The sequence below is a fragment of the Heptranchias perlo genome, chromosome 3, assembly GCF_035084215.1.
Source record: "Heptranchias perlo isolate sHepPer1 chromosome 3, sHepPer1.hap1, whole genome shotgun sequence".
In the NCBI taxonomy this organism is placed as follows: domain Eukaryota; kingdom Metazoa; phylum Chordata; class Chondrichthyes; order Hexanchiformes; family Hexanchidae; genus Heptranchias; species Heptranchias perlo.
In genome coordinates, this window is record NC_090327.1 from 9,016,272 (window position 1) to 9,030,137 (window position 13,866).

The 13,866-nt window shown below is 41.9% G+C and overlaps 1 protein-coding gene across 1 annotated transcript in view; it reads right to left on the reverse strand.

Annotated features, from left to right (window-relative positions):
- The window catches only part of stk3 (serine/threonine kinase 3 (STE20 homolog, yeast)), a 459,951-nt gene that overhangs the window by 189,153 nt on the left and 256,932 nt on the right, over nucleotides 1–13,866 (reverse strand). The window contains exon 7 of the mRNA XM_067978103.1: nucleotides 8,383–8,520. Within this exon, the coding sequence (XP_067834204.1) occupies nucleotides 8,383–8,520 (138 nt within the window). The remainder of the gene's footprint in view (nucleotides 1–8,382; nucleotides 8,521–13,866) is intronic.

Sequence of the window (13,866 nt, forward strand, 5' to 3'; positions counted from 1 at the left end):
ATCCCAGGATGCTTCAGAGGCTTAAGGAAAAAAATGAATGCAGAACCAAAGGAGAGATGATAAAAAGCTTGGCCAAAGAGGTGGGTTTTAAGGAGGCTCAAAGGAGGAGAGGACGGTGGAGAGGTTAAGGGAGGGAATTCCATCCTAATGTTATTTTTCTTTTCTGCTTCCTCCAAATATTTATTTATAACATTCTACCTTTAACTGTGTGGTAAGTTTTATGAATGGCAGCAAGGCCTAAAAGACTTAATCACGCATATATTTTTTCTCATTGGCAGTAACTGCCTCACAGACAATCATCAACACTTCATAGAGGTCAAAACCTTCACTGATCCAAGGTCAGAGACTTGCATATTTACAAGCTACATTGGTTCATTCAATTAGTTACAGCCCCGACAGAACAGTAATATTATCTCACCATTTGTCTCCATTTTCTGTCGATTGTTTATTTTCATGGTTTGCCCTGTTGGCGTCCCTGGTGTTTCCTCTCCTTTCTCCATTGAGTGTGTATTTCACCTTTTTCCTCTATTGTTATTTCTTTCTGTTGCTTAGCTGGTATAAATTCTAAATCCTCTCCACTATCTTTTTTAGTTGTTTTCATTTTTACTTTACTCTGTACATCCTAATCCTAAATTTTATTCCCTCCTTCACTAAACTGCATTATTCTGTGGCATAATAGGGCCATTTTAGTGAAAAAAACAAAAATGCCATTTATTCTGCTTTGTACAATCATTTTTAAGCACTAGTTCAGAATCCATAGGCAAGTTGCTCAGTCTTTCTAAAGACGGTCCCTGAGATGATTCAGAGGGCAAGTTCACATACTCAAATATCCTACTTTTAGAAGATTTACCCACATTGTCTCTAGGCTGCATCTTAGTATGCAAGTTTAAATATAGATCTGGCAGGTCACCTCTACTGTACATTTGTTGAAAGCATGAGTTTGCACAGTCAATAGGGTAAATTATAACAGGGAGCTGGGAAAAGGGAATTCCTGATGGAAAACCCCAAAGTATGGGTTTCCTGGACAGGCTGGAAGACAGGAGAGCAGCCAGAGAGCGGATGCCAGCAGTTAAGTCTTAGATCGGGGTGGGGGTGGGGGGTCGGTCATCGGGGCTCAGTCATTGGTGGGGGGGGGGGGTTTTGAACATCGTGGTGGGGGGTCGGACATTGTTGGGGGATGGGGGGTTGGACATCGTGGGAGAGGTCAGGAATCCCGGTCCCCAAGTGTTAAAAATAAAAAACCTATTGAAATGGAGGCCAGCAGCCTCCTTAAAAGCTTTCACTGACCGACCCGCCTCCTGAGAGGTTAGTTACCCACCCCTCGAACCGCCTTTGTTAAAACTGGAAGTGGGTGGGTTGGGGCGGGGTTTCACTTTTTTACCTTTCCACCCGCCCCCAACCCACCCGTTAGTGGGGTTAAAATTTACCCCATTGCCTTCATACTGCTCAGTGAGGTCACCAGTTAAAGCTTGTTGGGAATCCTCTGATTGGCAGAGGGGAAAACAAACTGGAGGTTGAGTTGCAACGGGACCATTCTTACGCAGCTCCTATTAGCCTTCATTATCAGGGACCTGGAAACCTTTCAGCCACTTAATATCAGACAGGCGATTTGGCAGCACAGAGGCTGTCGCGGGAATGACTGAGCCCCAGTGACCGGCCACCCACCTCCCCCCACCCCCGACAAAGAGGTAGCATATATATGGAAGCTGACCCTCTGCACGCGGAAGATGTCTCCAGGGGCAGCATGTAGATGAGGAAGCGGGGGGGAATCAAGGTCTAGATCTTTTGTGAACTCTGGAGGTGACCGTGCAGGGATGCAAAGACAACTCATTGTTAGAGATGTGCTGGCTATGTTTGGACAGCTGGGAGCAGAACCACGCAAGGGAAGTCCTGTGGAGCTGGACAGTGGAAAACACGAGTGGTTGACTGTATCAAATGTTGCTGAGAGGCCGTGGAGGACAAGAAGAAATTATAGTACACTGCACTTACACTCACAAGGATGGAATTTGTGACTTTGGTAAAGGCAGTTGCAAAGCTTTGGAGAGATGCTACAGTTGGGATGAGCTGAGCACTAGACTCTGGTCTGTCCCAGTCAACAGGTGAAGTGTCAATTTTAGGCCGGCTGGGACTGAGTTCTCACTGTTTCTCGAGGGAGAAATGTGTCCACAAATGCACAAGAACATGTCTCCAGAGGCAAAAAAGGGTACAAATGGTATCGGCTATCAACAAAGTGCTATCAAAACCTTTCTGACAATTCTAAATGGACATGAACAATGGCATCACAAAACACACAGATTCGGAGAGTTTGACATTTTTCTGCTTGTAGGCACATTTGAGCCGGGATTTCTATTAAGAATGGAAATCCCCATTTGTCTGAGAGCATTGCAATAAAAGCCCATCTCTAATGTGATTACTTAGAAGCACAGGCTGTAAAACAATAGGTATCTAAGCTTGGCTCAGTTGGTATCGCTCTTCATCACTTCAGTCCGAAAGTGGGTTCAAGCTCCACTCCAGAACTTGAGCACAAAATCCAGGCTGACACCTCAGTGCAGTGCTATGGGAATTCTGCATTATCAGAGGTGACAGATTAAATCATTGCTATTTCTGGGACATTGCTGTGCATCAAATTGCTGCTGCATTTTATCTACATAACAATGACTGCACTTCAAGACTATTCATTGTACATGAACCACTTTGGGACGTTTCTGGGAAACATGGTCTTTCTTTAAGATTATAGAATAGTGTTTTACAGCCACCAACCACTCAAGACCACTTGCTTTTATGTACAAGTTTCATCAGTTCTCAGCCAGATAGCCAGATATCACACTACAATGGAAGGCCATTTTGGCAGGGAGGAATTCAGGATTGATCACTTCTCTTGCTATGTTACATATCCAATCTCCTGTGAGCTGATCACCGAGCATCAGTGATGATAGTGGGGAATTCAGTGCCTCAGACAATCCTTTGCTTTAAACTAAGGGAAGCAGAATAGTGATGACTGACTCTTATAAAGAAAACAGAAGGGGAAATATAATCAAATTAGGAATTAAAAGAGGGAATCTTTAACCTTCAGCCACGCTACAAGCACCACTAAGACCAAGAAAAGTCAATCATATTTATTCCCTCTACTGATAGCAAACTTGACTCTGAAGTCCAAAAGGAAGTTTTCTAATCTAATAACCAAATGGTCAAATTTCTGCATTAATTAAACACATGGGCACTCCAGCAATGGCATTCTTGAGCCCCGCTAATGAAAACACACAAGGCTCCAAGCTCATGATGTACTGTCAGTGAAACACTTTCAACAATAAACGGTCTAGAAGTAATTCAAAATGATCTCTTTTTAATCAGGGCTCAACTGAAACATTCAAAGGATTGCAATAATTATGTTTAATTAAATGAGTGAGCTCAAAACTGAGCTTTGCACCAGATTCCACTTCCCTGAATGTTCTGTTATGCACACATTATTATTTTGCACAATGGATACTAAGGAGCTTTTTCCCTTCGTTGAGGGTTCTATAACAAGGGGACATAGATTCAAGGTAAAAGGCGGGAGGTTTAGAGGGGATTTGAGAAAGAACTTTTTCACCCAGAGGGTGGTTGGAGCCTGGAACTCACTGCCTGAAAGGGTTGTGGAGGCAGGAACCCTCACAACATTCAAGAAGCATTTGGATGAGCACTTGAAATGCCATAGCATACAAGGCTACGGACCAAATGCTGGAATATGGGATTAGAGTAGACAGGGCTGATGGCCGGCGCGGACACGATGGGCCGAAGGGCCTCTATCCGTGCTGTATAACTCTATGACTCTATGACTCTATGACACTCAAATGCCACAACTAATACCGCTGTCAAATGTTTCTTCTAGGAATACATATATACACTACTAAAAAACACAACCATGTATGACACAGCTGGCAAGCAGTCAAGAATCCTGAGTTGCTTCTTTCTCACCAAACTAATTTTCTCTTATCTTGATACGATTCTTCCCTCTCAACCCCATCCAGTTTCGGGGGAATGGGACTAACTGGATTGCTCTTACAAAGAGCCAGCATGGGCTCGATAGGCCGAATGGCCTCCTTCTGTGCTATAACCATTCTATGATTCTATCTACCCACCTACATATTTGAGCTCTGATTTCCCGCTACTGCTTTAATAATTTCAGATTCTACAACCTCAATCATCTTTTTACCATGGATGCAAGTTGCTCTACAATTCCATCCTTCACCAGGACAGTCTGTGGGTCTTCCACTTCTTCCTTGAACAGCAGCCTAAGCAGTCCTCATCACTCACCAATGACCTTTGCCAAGCTGAACTTTTGTCACCTTGAATAATTTCTTTTAACTCCACTCTCTTTCTCCTGCCTGCCTTTTTGCGGGATATGTTGAACACTCTGTTCAAATTCTATTCAGGCCCCCACCCTGACCTCCTCTTCTTTTACATTGATGACCTTTTTGGTGCTGCTTCCTGCTCTTGGGTTGATTTTGAGAATTTCATTAACCATGCTTCCAATCTCCACCCACACCTCACCATTGTGTGTTCCATCTCTGCTGCTTCCTTCCTCTTCATGGACTTTTCTCTCTCCATTTCTGGCGATGGGGATTCCACAGACACTTACTCCCACCACTACCTGGAATATGCTTCTTCCTATCCCACTTTTAAATCCTCCATCCTTTATCTCCAGTTGTATCTGCACTGATGATTCTACTTCCACACCAGAGCTTCTAAAATGTCCACCTTTTTCCTCAACCGAGGATTGCTCTCTGCAGTGGTCAACAAGAACCTTGACCGAGTCTGCCCCATTTCCTCTGATTCTGCCGTCACCTCCTCCTCTCACAGGATGCCCCTCATCTTCCTCTTACATCCGCCAATGAGATAATCTTCTTCCATTTACAATAGGATGCCATCACCAAGCATATCTTCCCCTCCTCTCTCTACTTTCTGGAGAAAACACTTCCTCTGCAACACCCTGGTTCACTCTTCCACTATCCCAACGTAGCCATCATTCCCTTGGCACCTTACCATGTAGCTGCAGGAGATGCGACAAGTATTAATTCACCTGCTCCCACACCGTTGGGCAAGGCTCTAAACAATCCATCTGTGTGGAACAGCAATTTACAGGTGCTTCCTCTGACGTGGTACACTATATCTATTGCTCACCATGTGGTCTCCTCTACACTGAGGAGACCAAACACTTCCTGAACACCTCTGTTCTCTCTACAAGTGTGATCATGTCTTCCTGTAGCTAACTGCTTGAATTCACCTTCCCATGCTGACTTATCTGATTTTGGCCTCTTACACTATTCGAACGAGGCTTAACATAAGCTTCAGGTACAGTATGTTATCTTTCTTCTAGGTGCTCTGCAGCCTAAGATCTAAGGAATAACTTCAGTAACTTCTGGCCTTAACTATATACTCTATTTTCTTTACCACAGAGGTGGGTCTGTCAGTTATAGTGGGAGGGCGACAAGTCGCAATGGGAGAGAAAGAGACCTTTCGTTAGAACACAATGATGACTGTAATCTCAGTATTGATTTATTTATTCTATTTTTGGAGCTGGTAGAACTACTGCATTTTGCCAGCACTTTTGGTTTTAAATTCGGACCTGATCTGCAGGCTCTCTGTACTTTCCATTTCTCCGATTTTCTTTCTTTTCCTTGGGCAGACCTTTCACTTCCTTAGCTATTCACACATTCTTGGTTTGTTTAATGTCTTTAATAATGTCTCCATTACTTGACGAGATGATTTGTTACATTGACTATTAATTATGCCATTGACACTTCCTCTCTGTTAGCCTGATTTTTCCCTCCCTGCCCCCTTTTTTTTACTGATTCTATTAACATATTTATTCATTTCTTTTCAGTCTTGAAGAGCCTTGTCAGTCAGCCTCTGTGGAAAGAACAGACCTTGTTGTTTCTAGTTTTTTCTGTGCTTTTTTTTTAAAAAGTCCTGATTTGGTCTTCTAAGAAATGTATTCATTCTTGCAGTCAATGTAACTTTTTCACACCATTCTAATACGTCATCTGAATAAATAGATTCGCTCCACATGGTTCAAGTTTGCATTTTCCCCACTTCAAGTCAACACTACAGCAGATCTTAATCATCAGCCGCTCAACCACGAAGGCACCAGGTTGATGAGTAATCCGGTGAAACCACCACATTAACCTCCCTTGCTGCCAAGATCTGAGTGAATGCCATTTAAAGTGAAATTTCTGAGTAATTCCTGACCTGTTTTTACACTAACATTCTGGCTAGAATCAAACTGACAATAAGGTGAGTTTGTATTCTGACTTACACCTGAAAATGATTTATCACCCTGATATAACACACGATTGCCAAATCATGTAACTAGTTATAATCTTCTCATTGCCACTCAACAGTGCTCTCCAAAGACTCATACTTGGAATATTTCATATCCCAATTATATTATCAACCCCACATAATCCTATTCAGGAGGTCAGGATGATCCAAACTGAATGCAGTCCCTCAGGGTTTACATTGTGGTTGTCCACAGGTCAATTCACATGCCATGAGATACGGTTCACCTGCCAGACTCATACACAGCCAATTGATCTAGATTGAATATAATATTCACATCAAGCTGTTTAACCCAACCTTTGGAGAATTTTAGACTTTATAGCCCAGACTTGCACCAATGCCAAGACATGGAAGTTCTTACTGTGATGTCGTGCAATTGGAGTGGATAACTTAAGTGTTATGCTGGGTGTTTTGGATCACCTCAACTGTCAGTTGCAACAAATCCAAATTTGTGTCTGCATTTGAACAAGACTTCAGAATTTATAAAACACAGACCTCATACTTCATGTTAGCAGCAAAGCTTGCACATCTGATTTCAGACACAGAGACACTGCTAGCTGACTAACAAGGACATGAAGATAAAGTACCAATACTACATTGATTTTCCTGTAACCTGTCTGCAAAGAAAAATAGTATTTGGTAAATAAGCAACATGTGCAAATACTAGTCACCTGTGCATAAGAAGTTCTGTGTAGAATTTTTTTTAAATCATGAAGGGGTTTGATAGGACAGACGTAGAGAAGATGTTTCCACTTGTAGGGGAGTCCAAAACTAGGGGCCATAAATATAAGATGGTCACTAATAAATCCAGAAACGAATTCAGGAGAAACTTCTTTACCCAGAGAGTGGTTAGAATGTGGAACTTGCTACCACATGGAGTAGTTCAGGAGAATAGCATAGATGAATTTGAGGGGAAACTAGATAAGTACACGAGAGAGAAAGGAATAGAAGGATATGCTGATAGGGTTAGATGAAGTAGAGTGGAAGGAGACTCATGTGGAGCATAAACACCGACATACACCACTTGGGCCAAATGGCCTGTTTCTGTGCTATAAATACATGGATTTCTTCTATGATATCCTGGACTCTTGGTTATAAAACGTCTGTACCCTCTCCAGTTAGTATCTCCTGCCCACTGGGAACATAATAAATGTGTTTCTCCTAGCAAACATGTTATCCGTCAACTGATTAATATGGGTATCAACTTCACATGTTTCCTGTAGTAGTATGTAAGAATCCTGTTGCAATGCTTAATGCCATGGTGACCTTGACGGCAGCAGGAAAAGCTGACAAAGTCCTTGTCATTGACTGTACATGAGGCTGCAACAGAAAGCATAGCTCAGTCATTGCAGCTGCAGTAAATTGGAGGCGCCAAAGACAGGTCTCCTCCAATACATCCAGATGCGTGGTTAACTACACAGGGATCCTAGGGTAGTGGCAGTTACGCACATAGTGCCTGAAGTCCTTGAACGTGCAGATGCTTGCCCATCACAAAGTGGTCCTCCTCATCTTGACCATGCAACAGTTTGGGAGTTAACACAGTGAGGCCCATCCTCCTAACTTTCTTTGGTGCTACTTGTCACTTTAAATGCAAGTGTAGCACAGCAAAAGTAATGATTGTGCAAAGAAAACAGCACCAGGGAGCCAGAAAAGTTTTGGTAAAATGACAAACACAGCTAAACAAAGGGGCACTGATGGGTTCAGTTTTTATGGGTAAGGCCAATGCTGTGGGAGGAGCCTCACCTGAACTTAGTATTGGATCATATTATAATAACTAGTGTATGTTAATGATTTTCCACATGCAGGTGGCACGCTCACACAGAAAAATCCAAAACAACCATCTCAAAATCAGACATGCTAAAGGTAGGTGCGAGCCTGAATATACGATCCACGCACCATTAGTCAGGCCTTGAAAAATCACCCATTTTGTGCCTATTTTGTTATTAAAGCTGCAATTTTCATACAAATTGTACTAATTTAGATCTGCAAAAGATTGTTATGCTCAGATGATTCATTTTTCCATCTAACACTATCAAAGACTCATTGAAAAGCCTTTTGCCAAACCTGTAATAGTTGTGTGGCAGTAGTTCTTTGCTCCGGATTCTTCACCAGACACTTCTTGACAAAATCTGTGAACTCATCTGACCAGAGCTCTGGCTTCCGGAATGTTGGTGGTGGGTTGGTGGGAATCATAAAAATAGCCTATTTTTAAAAGAAAAGGAAGGGGGAAAATCAGTTGGACATGGAAATCAGAATCATCTGAGTTTTAGTGCAGTCAAATAAACAAATCCTTTTATTCACCTTCTCTATCTGACAGTAAATCTGATGTACAAATTTTTTACCGCTCTAGAATTTCTATCAGGAATGAGGTTCAGGAAACTAGTCCATCTGCTACCAATGTAGCTATTTCCCATTAAATTTCCTCTGTGCAAACTGAACCTCATTGAGCACTTCATTCTTTATTTTATCTATTATTGTTTATCAGTCTCCAGAGAAGCTTTCCATTTTTGACCTGCTTAGTAGAACCAAAGGCACTTCCTGACCAAACAGATAAAACCAACAGACTGCTGTTTAGTGCCAGGATAATTTCCCACCTAAATAATTACTCGCTGGATCTCAGCTTTTTGAGAGCACAGTTGCTGAGTCAGCAGTTATCTCTATTGCTAACTATAATGTATTTTGAATTCCAAATTTTCAATAATTATACATCACATGTACTGATGATACAAAATGCTTTCCACAGTCTACTTTGAAATATTAACTGAGATTACAGTACCAACTAATTTCCTAAATGACTACAGAGGAGACGGATTTGTACGTTTTATTCAGTCTCATGCACTCTGCTGACTCACTGCTCCTTATGTCAACAACCTGCAACTCTGCAATCATGTTCCTTCCTTTGTCAATGCTTTCAACACATCATACCATATCAGTTTGATTAAACTCTGCAAGTTACCAGAAGTAACTTCTATTTTCACTGAGCCACAATTATTAAGTTCACTTCCAAATCTCTCTCCTCACACTTCACTCATTTTTTTTTTAAAATGCAAACCCAAGGATTCAGGTACAATTACAATATCCCAGTTAAGTCACAAGTTATATTTTTCTGTGTTGGAACCCTCCACTCTTTAAATAGTACCCTGGATTTTCCGTTCCCAGCTGCCTATTCTACCTGCACAAATTGAACCAGGAGCAGAAAATGGACAGGAGTTGTGCGAGAACTCTCCCACTCAGCATCCTGGAATGATGGCGTTAGAAGCACCCAGCTCAAACGGGCGGGCTTCGGTTAAATATTATTTTGTTTTGGCATATAAGACATCAGGTGTAAATCAAGCCCACATGTAATGGCTGCCTGGAGTTGCTAGCCAGTGGCAAGTATGTGGAAAGTAAGTGTATTTCAGCCATTTCTTAACCATTTTCTTTTTCATGTGTTTTTTGTGGCACTTAGGTACTCATGAGCTTTTGTTCCAATTGTTGTATTCCCCCTATAAAAAGTTGGAAGAAGAGAAGGATCAACAAAGGGATGTCAAGATGGTTAGGCTGCACCAGAGGTGCTCTGTGCCTACTCATCAGTACCCATGTTTGTAGACAGAGGTGAACAAACCTTGCTTTGATAGATGATTAATCTGTGACCTGACTCTAACTCCTTGAAGGCATTCTCCAATGCTGGCTGATGAGGATCATGCTGTGGATTGGCTCAGAGGGCCAGATAGTGTGGTACATTTGTGAAAGAACCTCATGCAGCTTCAGCACCCATAAAACAGGGGCCAGACACTGGACTGCTCTGTACCTTGCCTGAAGACTCTTAAATGCACCGTAGGTTTCCTTTCCCTTTAATTCTGCATGTCCCCTCTCCCTTCTGCTTTGGCAAAGACTGATCATAATTTGAGCCTTTCCAAATGCCATTAGAATTTTTGTTCTCCTATTCTAACACTTCCCTTTAATTGTCTCCATCCCTTTAATTTTCAGTTACATTAAATATTCCATTCCCATTACAAATGCACCATCCAAATCTGCAGCTGAACTAACCATGAAAATTGTGTACAAGCGGCACACTTTAATTGGGAGACTGCCTAAACTTCCATTAACCATTCGGTTCTAAACCAGGCTAATAGTGGAAAATCTTGGTTGGGGTTTCCTCATTGCTTTCACTACCAGATCTTATTCTTCTTGTGGTTAACTTCGGCAGCCCTAGCTCCTTCCCATGAGCCTCCAAGTAAAGTCTATGTTGCCATAATTTTAAATCGTTGAGTATATTCAAGACTGAGATCGATAGATTTTTGGACTCTAAGAGAATCAAGGGATATGGTGATTGGGCGGGAAAGTGGAGTTGAAGTCGAAGATCAGCCATGATCTTATTGAATGGCAGAGCAGGCTCGAGGGGCCGTATGGCCTCCTCCTGCTCCTATTTCTTATGTTCTTAAATCAGTTCCGAAGCTAGGGAGTGGAGCAAAGCTCTCCAAGACACCAATGAGATTATTCTATCCTTTGGGCAAAATCAATGTTAAAAGTTGCAGTACTCAAAAAATACATGGTTGTTGCAGTATAGAACACCTAAAGGAAAGTGCAATGGACAAGTCGGAAACTGCAGTGTTGTGTTACCATTTAGGACCACAAGAGGCTGCCAAAGCATTATAACTTGCTGGCAGCTTCTAGTGGCCGATAACAAGCACTGCAACCAAAAAATGGTTTGGAGGTCTGTACATTTTAAACCAGGATCTGAAGATTGAGATACTATCTTCCCTTCGACCAAAACAAAAATCTATCTGACCCTTAGAAATTAGCTTTCTTTAAAATGTCCTTTTACTTCATTCTATTTTTTTTTGCATTCACGAAACAGAAACAAGGTGTTCCACTTGTTATAAAAACTTTTAAAGCTTTACAGAAAACTTTTGATGCAATACTTTTGACCTAAATTATGTTGCCTTTATTCCACTGTACACTGAGTAGCTTCTGTTCAGATTATGGTTTAGGATTTTACTTGTGAAAAACAGCCAACTCAGTTCTAATACACCTTCTCACATTGTGTTAGCTGAAATTTACAAAAACAATTGGTTGTATTCTTCTGTATACAAAAAAGATCAGTGTAACTGCAGGTTTTTATTAATTGTTTTGCTCTTAATTTTATACAGAATTCATACTTAAGTTTATTATGACATATAACAGATAAAACTCTTCTGGAGACTAACGTTCTACAGTAGGCGAACTTTGAGCTGCTGTGCTTCACCTTTATCTTTCAAATTATCTTCTCCTTTTCCTATCAGTGTGGTAGTAGCTGCAATAAACACTCATTTGATAGAGGCCGTTTGACTCTGAAGGACACAACGTAACAGGGTTAACCTGGTCTTTAAATTTAGAAGCTGGGATGGATAACATAAAAAGGAACAATGTCAAACTTATTTGCGGACCTGTCCTAAGTGGGGGGATTGAGTCAAAAGGACGTTCAGATTGTCCGCCCCAAATCTATTCTATGCTGAGTTGTGGCTCACAGTTAGGTCAGAGTTGACTTGTCCTCAAAATCCACAAACTCCATTCAAACAGTCAGCTGAAAGCATGATAAGCACTTTCATGATAAGAATTCTGAAACTCGGCAGTCAATAACTATCCACATGTGAAGCTTCAATGGGCTTTCCACCACAATGTGAAGTCACCAAGTGACATCCTTTCCAGCACACTGTCCATGGAAAATACTGATGTTGATTAACCAACACGATAGAACTCAGATCATCCCCAAATATGGCTCCTTGAGCAAACCATCCAAGTTTTCCTCATCAAAGGAACTCATCAGAGATCAGGCATATTCTCTTATCCACCTTCCATTGCTAACCTGGCAGACTTCCTGAAGATTAAACAAAGCAAATGCTTTGAATCAAGAGCACTGGCTGCTGCTTTCTCGATATAATAACAAATGTAGCATATCTTCAAATGATATTCATGAACAGGCCATGCTGAATCCAGCAAGATCAGCTCCCCACACCAGTAGTGCAGATTCTCACAGGAATGCAATTCCATGCTATTTCAGTCAGGATCAGTAAATTGGTCCTTTTATAAGAACTTTCCCACCCATTGCACCAGGGAGTTGAATAGAAGTGGTTCAAATGAAGGCCTCAATATAATGGGGCTCTTTTCATTAGAACAAAGATTAAGAGGAGAACTGAATTATGAACAAAAGAACATAAGAAATAGGAGCAGGAGTAGGCCATACGGCCCTCGAGCCTGCTCCGCCATTCAATCAGATCATGGCTGATCTTCAACCTCAACTCCACTTTGTGTGTGCAGTTTTGGTCTCCTTATTTAAGAAAAGACATAATTGCTTTGGAGGCGATTCAGAGAAGGTTCACTCGACTGATTCCTGGGATGAGGGGGTTATCTTATGAAGAAAGGTTGGACAAGTTGGGCCTGTGTACACTGGAGTTTAGAAGAGTGAGAGGTGATCTTATTGAAACATATAAGATCCTGAGGGGACTAGAAGGGGTAGATGCTGAGGGGATGTTTCCCCTTGTCGGAGACACTAGAACTAGGGGCCACAGCTTAAAAATAAGGGGTCTCCCATTTAAGACGGAGATGAGGAGAATTTTTTTCTCTCAGAGGATCGTGAGTCTGTGGAACTCCCTTCCCCAGAGAGCGGTGGAGGCAGGGTCATTGAATATTCTTAAGGCTGAATTAGATAGATTCCTGATTAACAAGGGAGTCAAAGGTTATAGTAGGTAGACGGGAAAGTAGGGTTGAGGTCGCAATCAGATTAGCCATGATCTTATCAAATGGCAGATCAGGCTCGAGGGGCCGAATGGCCTACTCCTGCTCTTAATTCATATGTTCATATGTACTTTCCTGCCCGATCCCCGTATCCCTTGATTCCCCTAGAGTCCAAAAATCTATGTATCTCAGCCTTGAATATATTCAACGACTCAGCATCCACAGCCCTCTGGGGTACAGAATTCCAAAGATCCACAACCCTCCGAGTGAAGAAATGCCTCCTCATCTCAGTCTTAAATGGCCAACCCCTTATCCTGCGACTATGCCCTCTAGTTCTAGACTCTCAGCCTCTACCCTGTTGAGCCCCCTCAGAATCTTATATGTTTCAATGAGATCACCTCTCATTCTTCTAAACTCCAGAGAGTTTAGGCCCATTCTACTCAACCTCTCGTTGGACAACCCTCTCGTCCCAGGAATTAATCTAGTGAACCTTCGTTGCACCGTCTCTAAGGCAAGTATGTCCTTCCTTAGATAAGGAGACCAAAACTGAACGCTGTACTCCAGGTGAGGTCTCACCAGAGCCCTGTACAATTGTAGTAAGACTTCCTTACTCTTGTACTCCAACCCCCTTGCAATAAAGGCCAACATGCCATTTGCTTTCCTAGTTGCTTGCTGTACCTGCATGCTAACTTATTGTATTTCATCTATCAGGACACCCAAGTCTCTCTGGACAACATTTAATAATTTCTCACCATTTAAAAAATATTCTGTTTTTCTATTCTTCCTACCAAAGTGAATAACCTCACATTTCCCCACATTATACTCCATCTGCCACCTTCTTGCCCACTCACT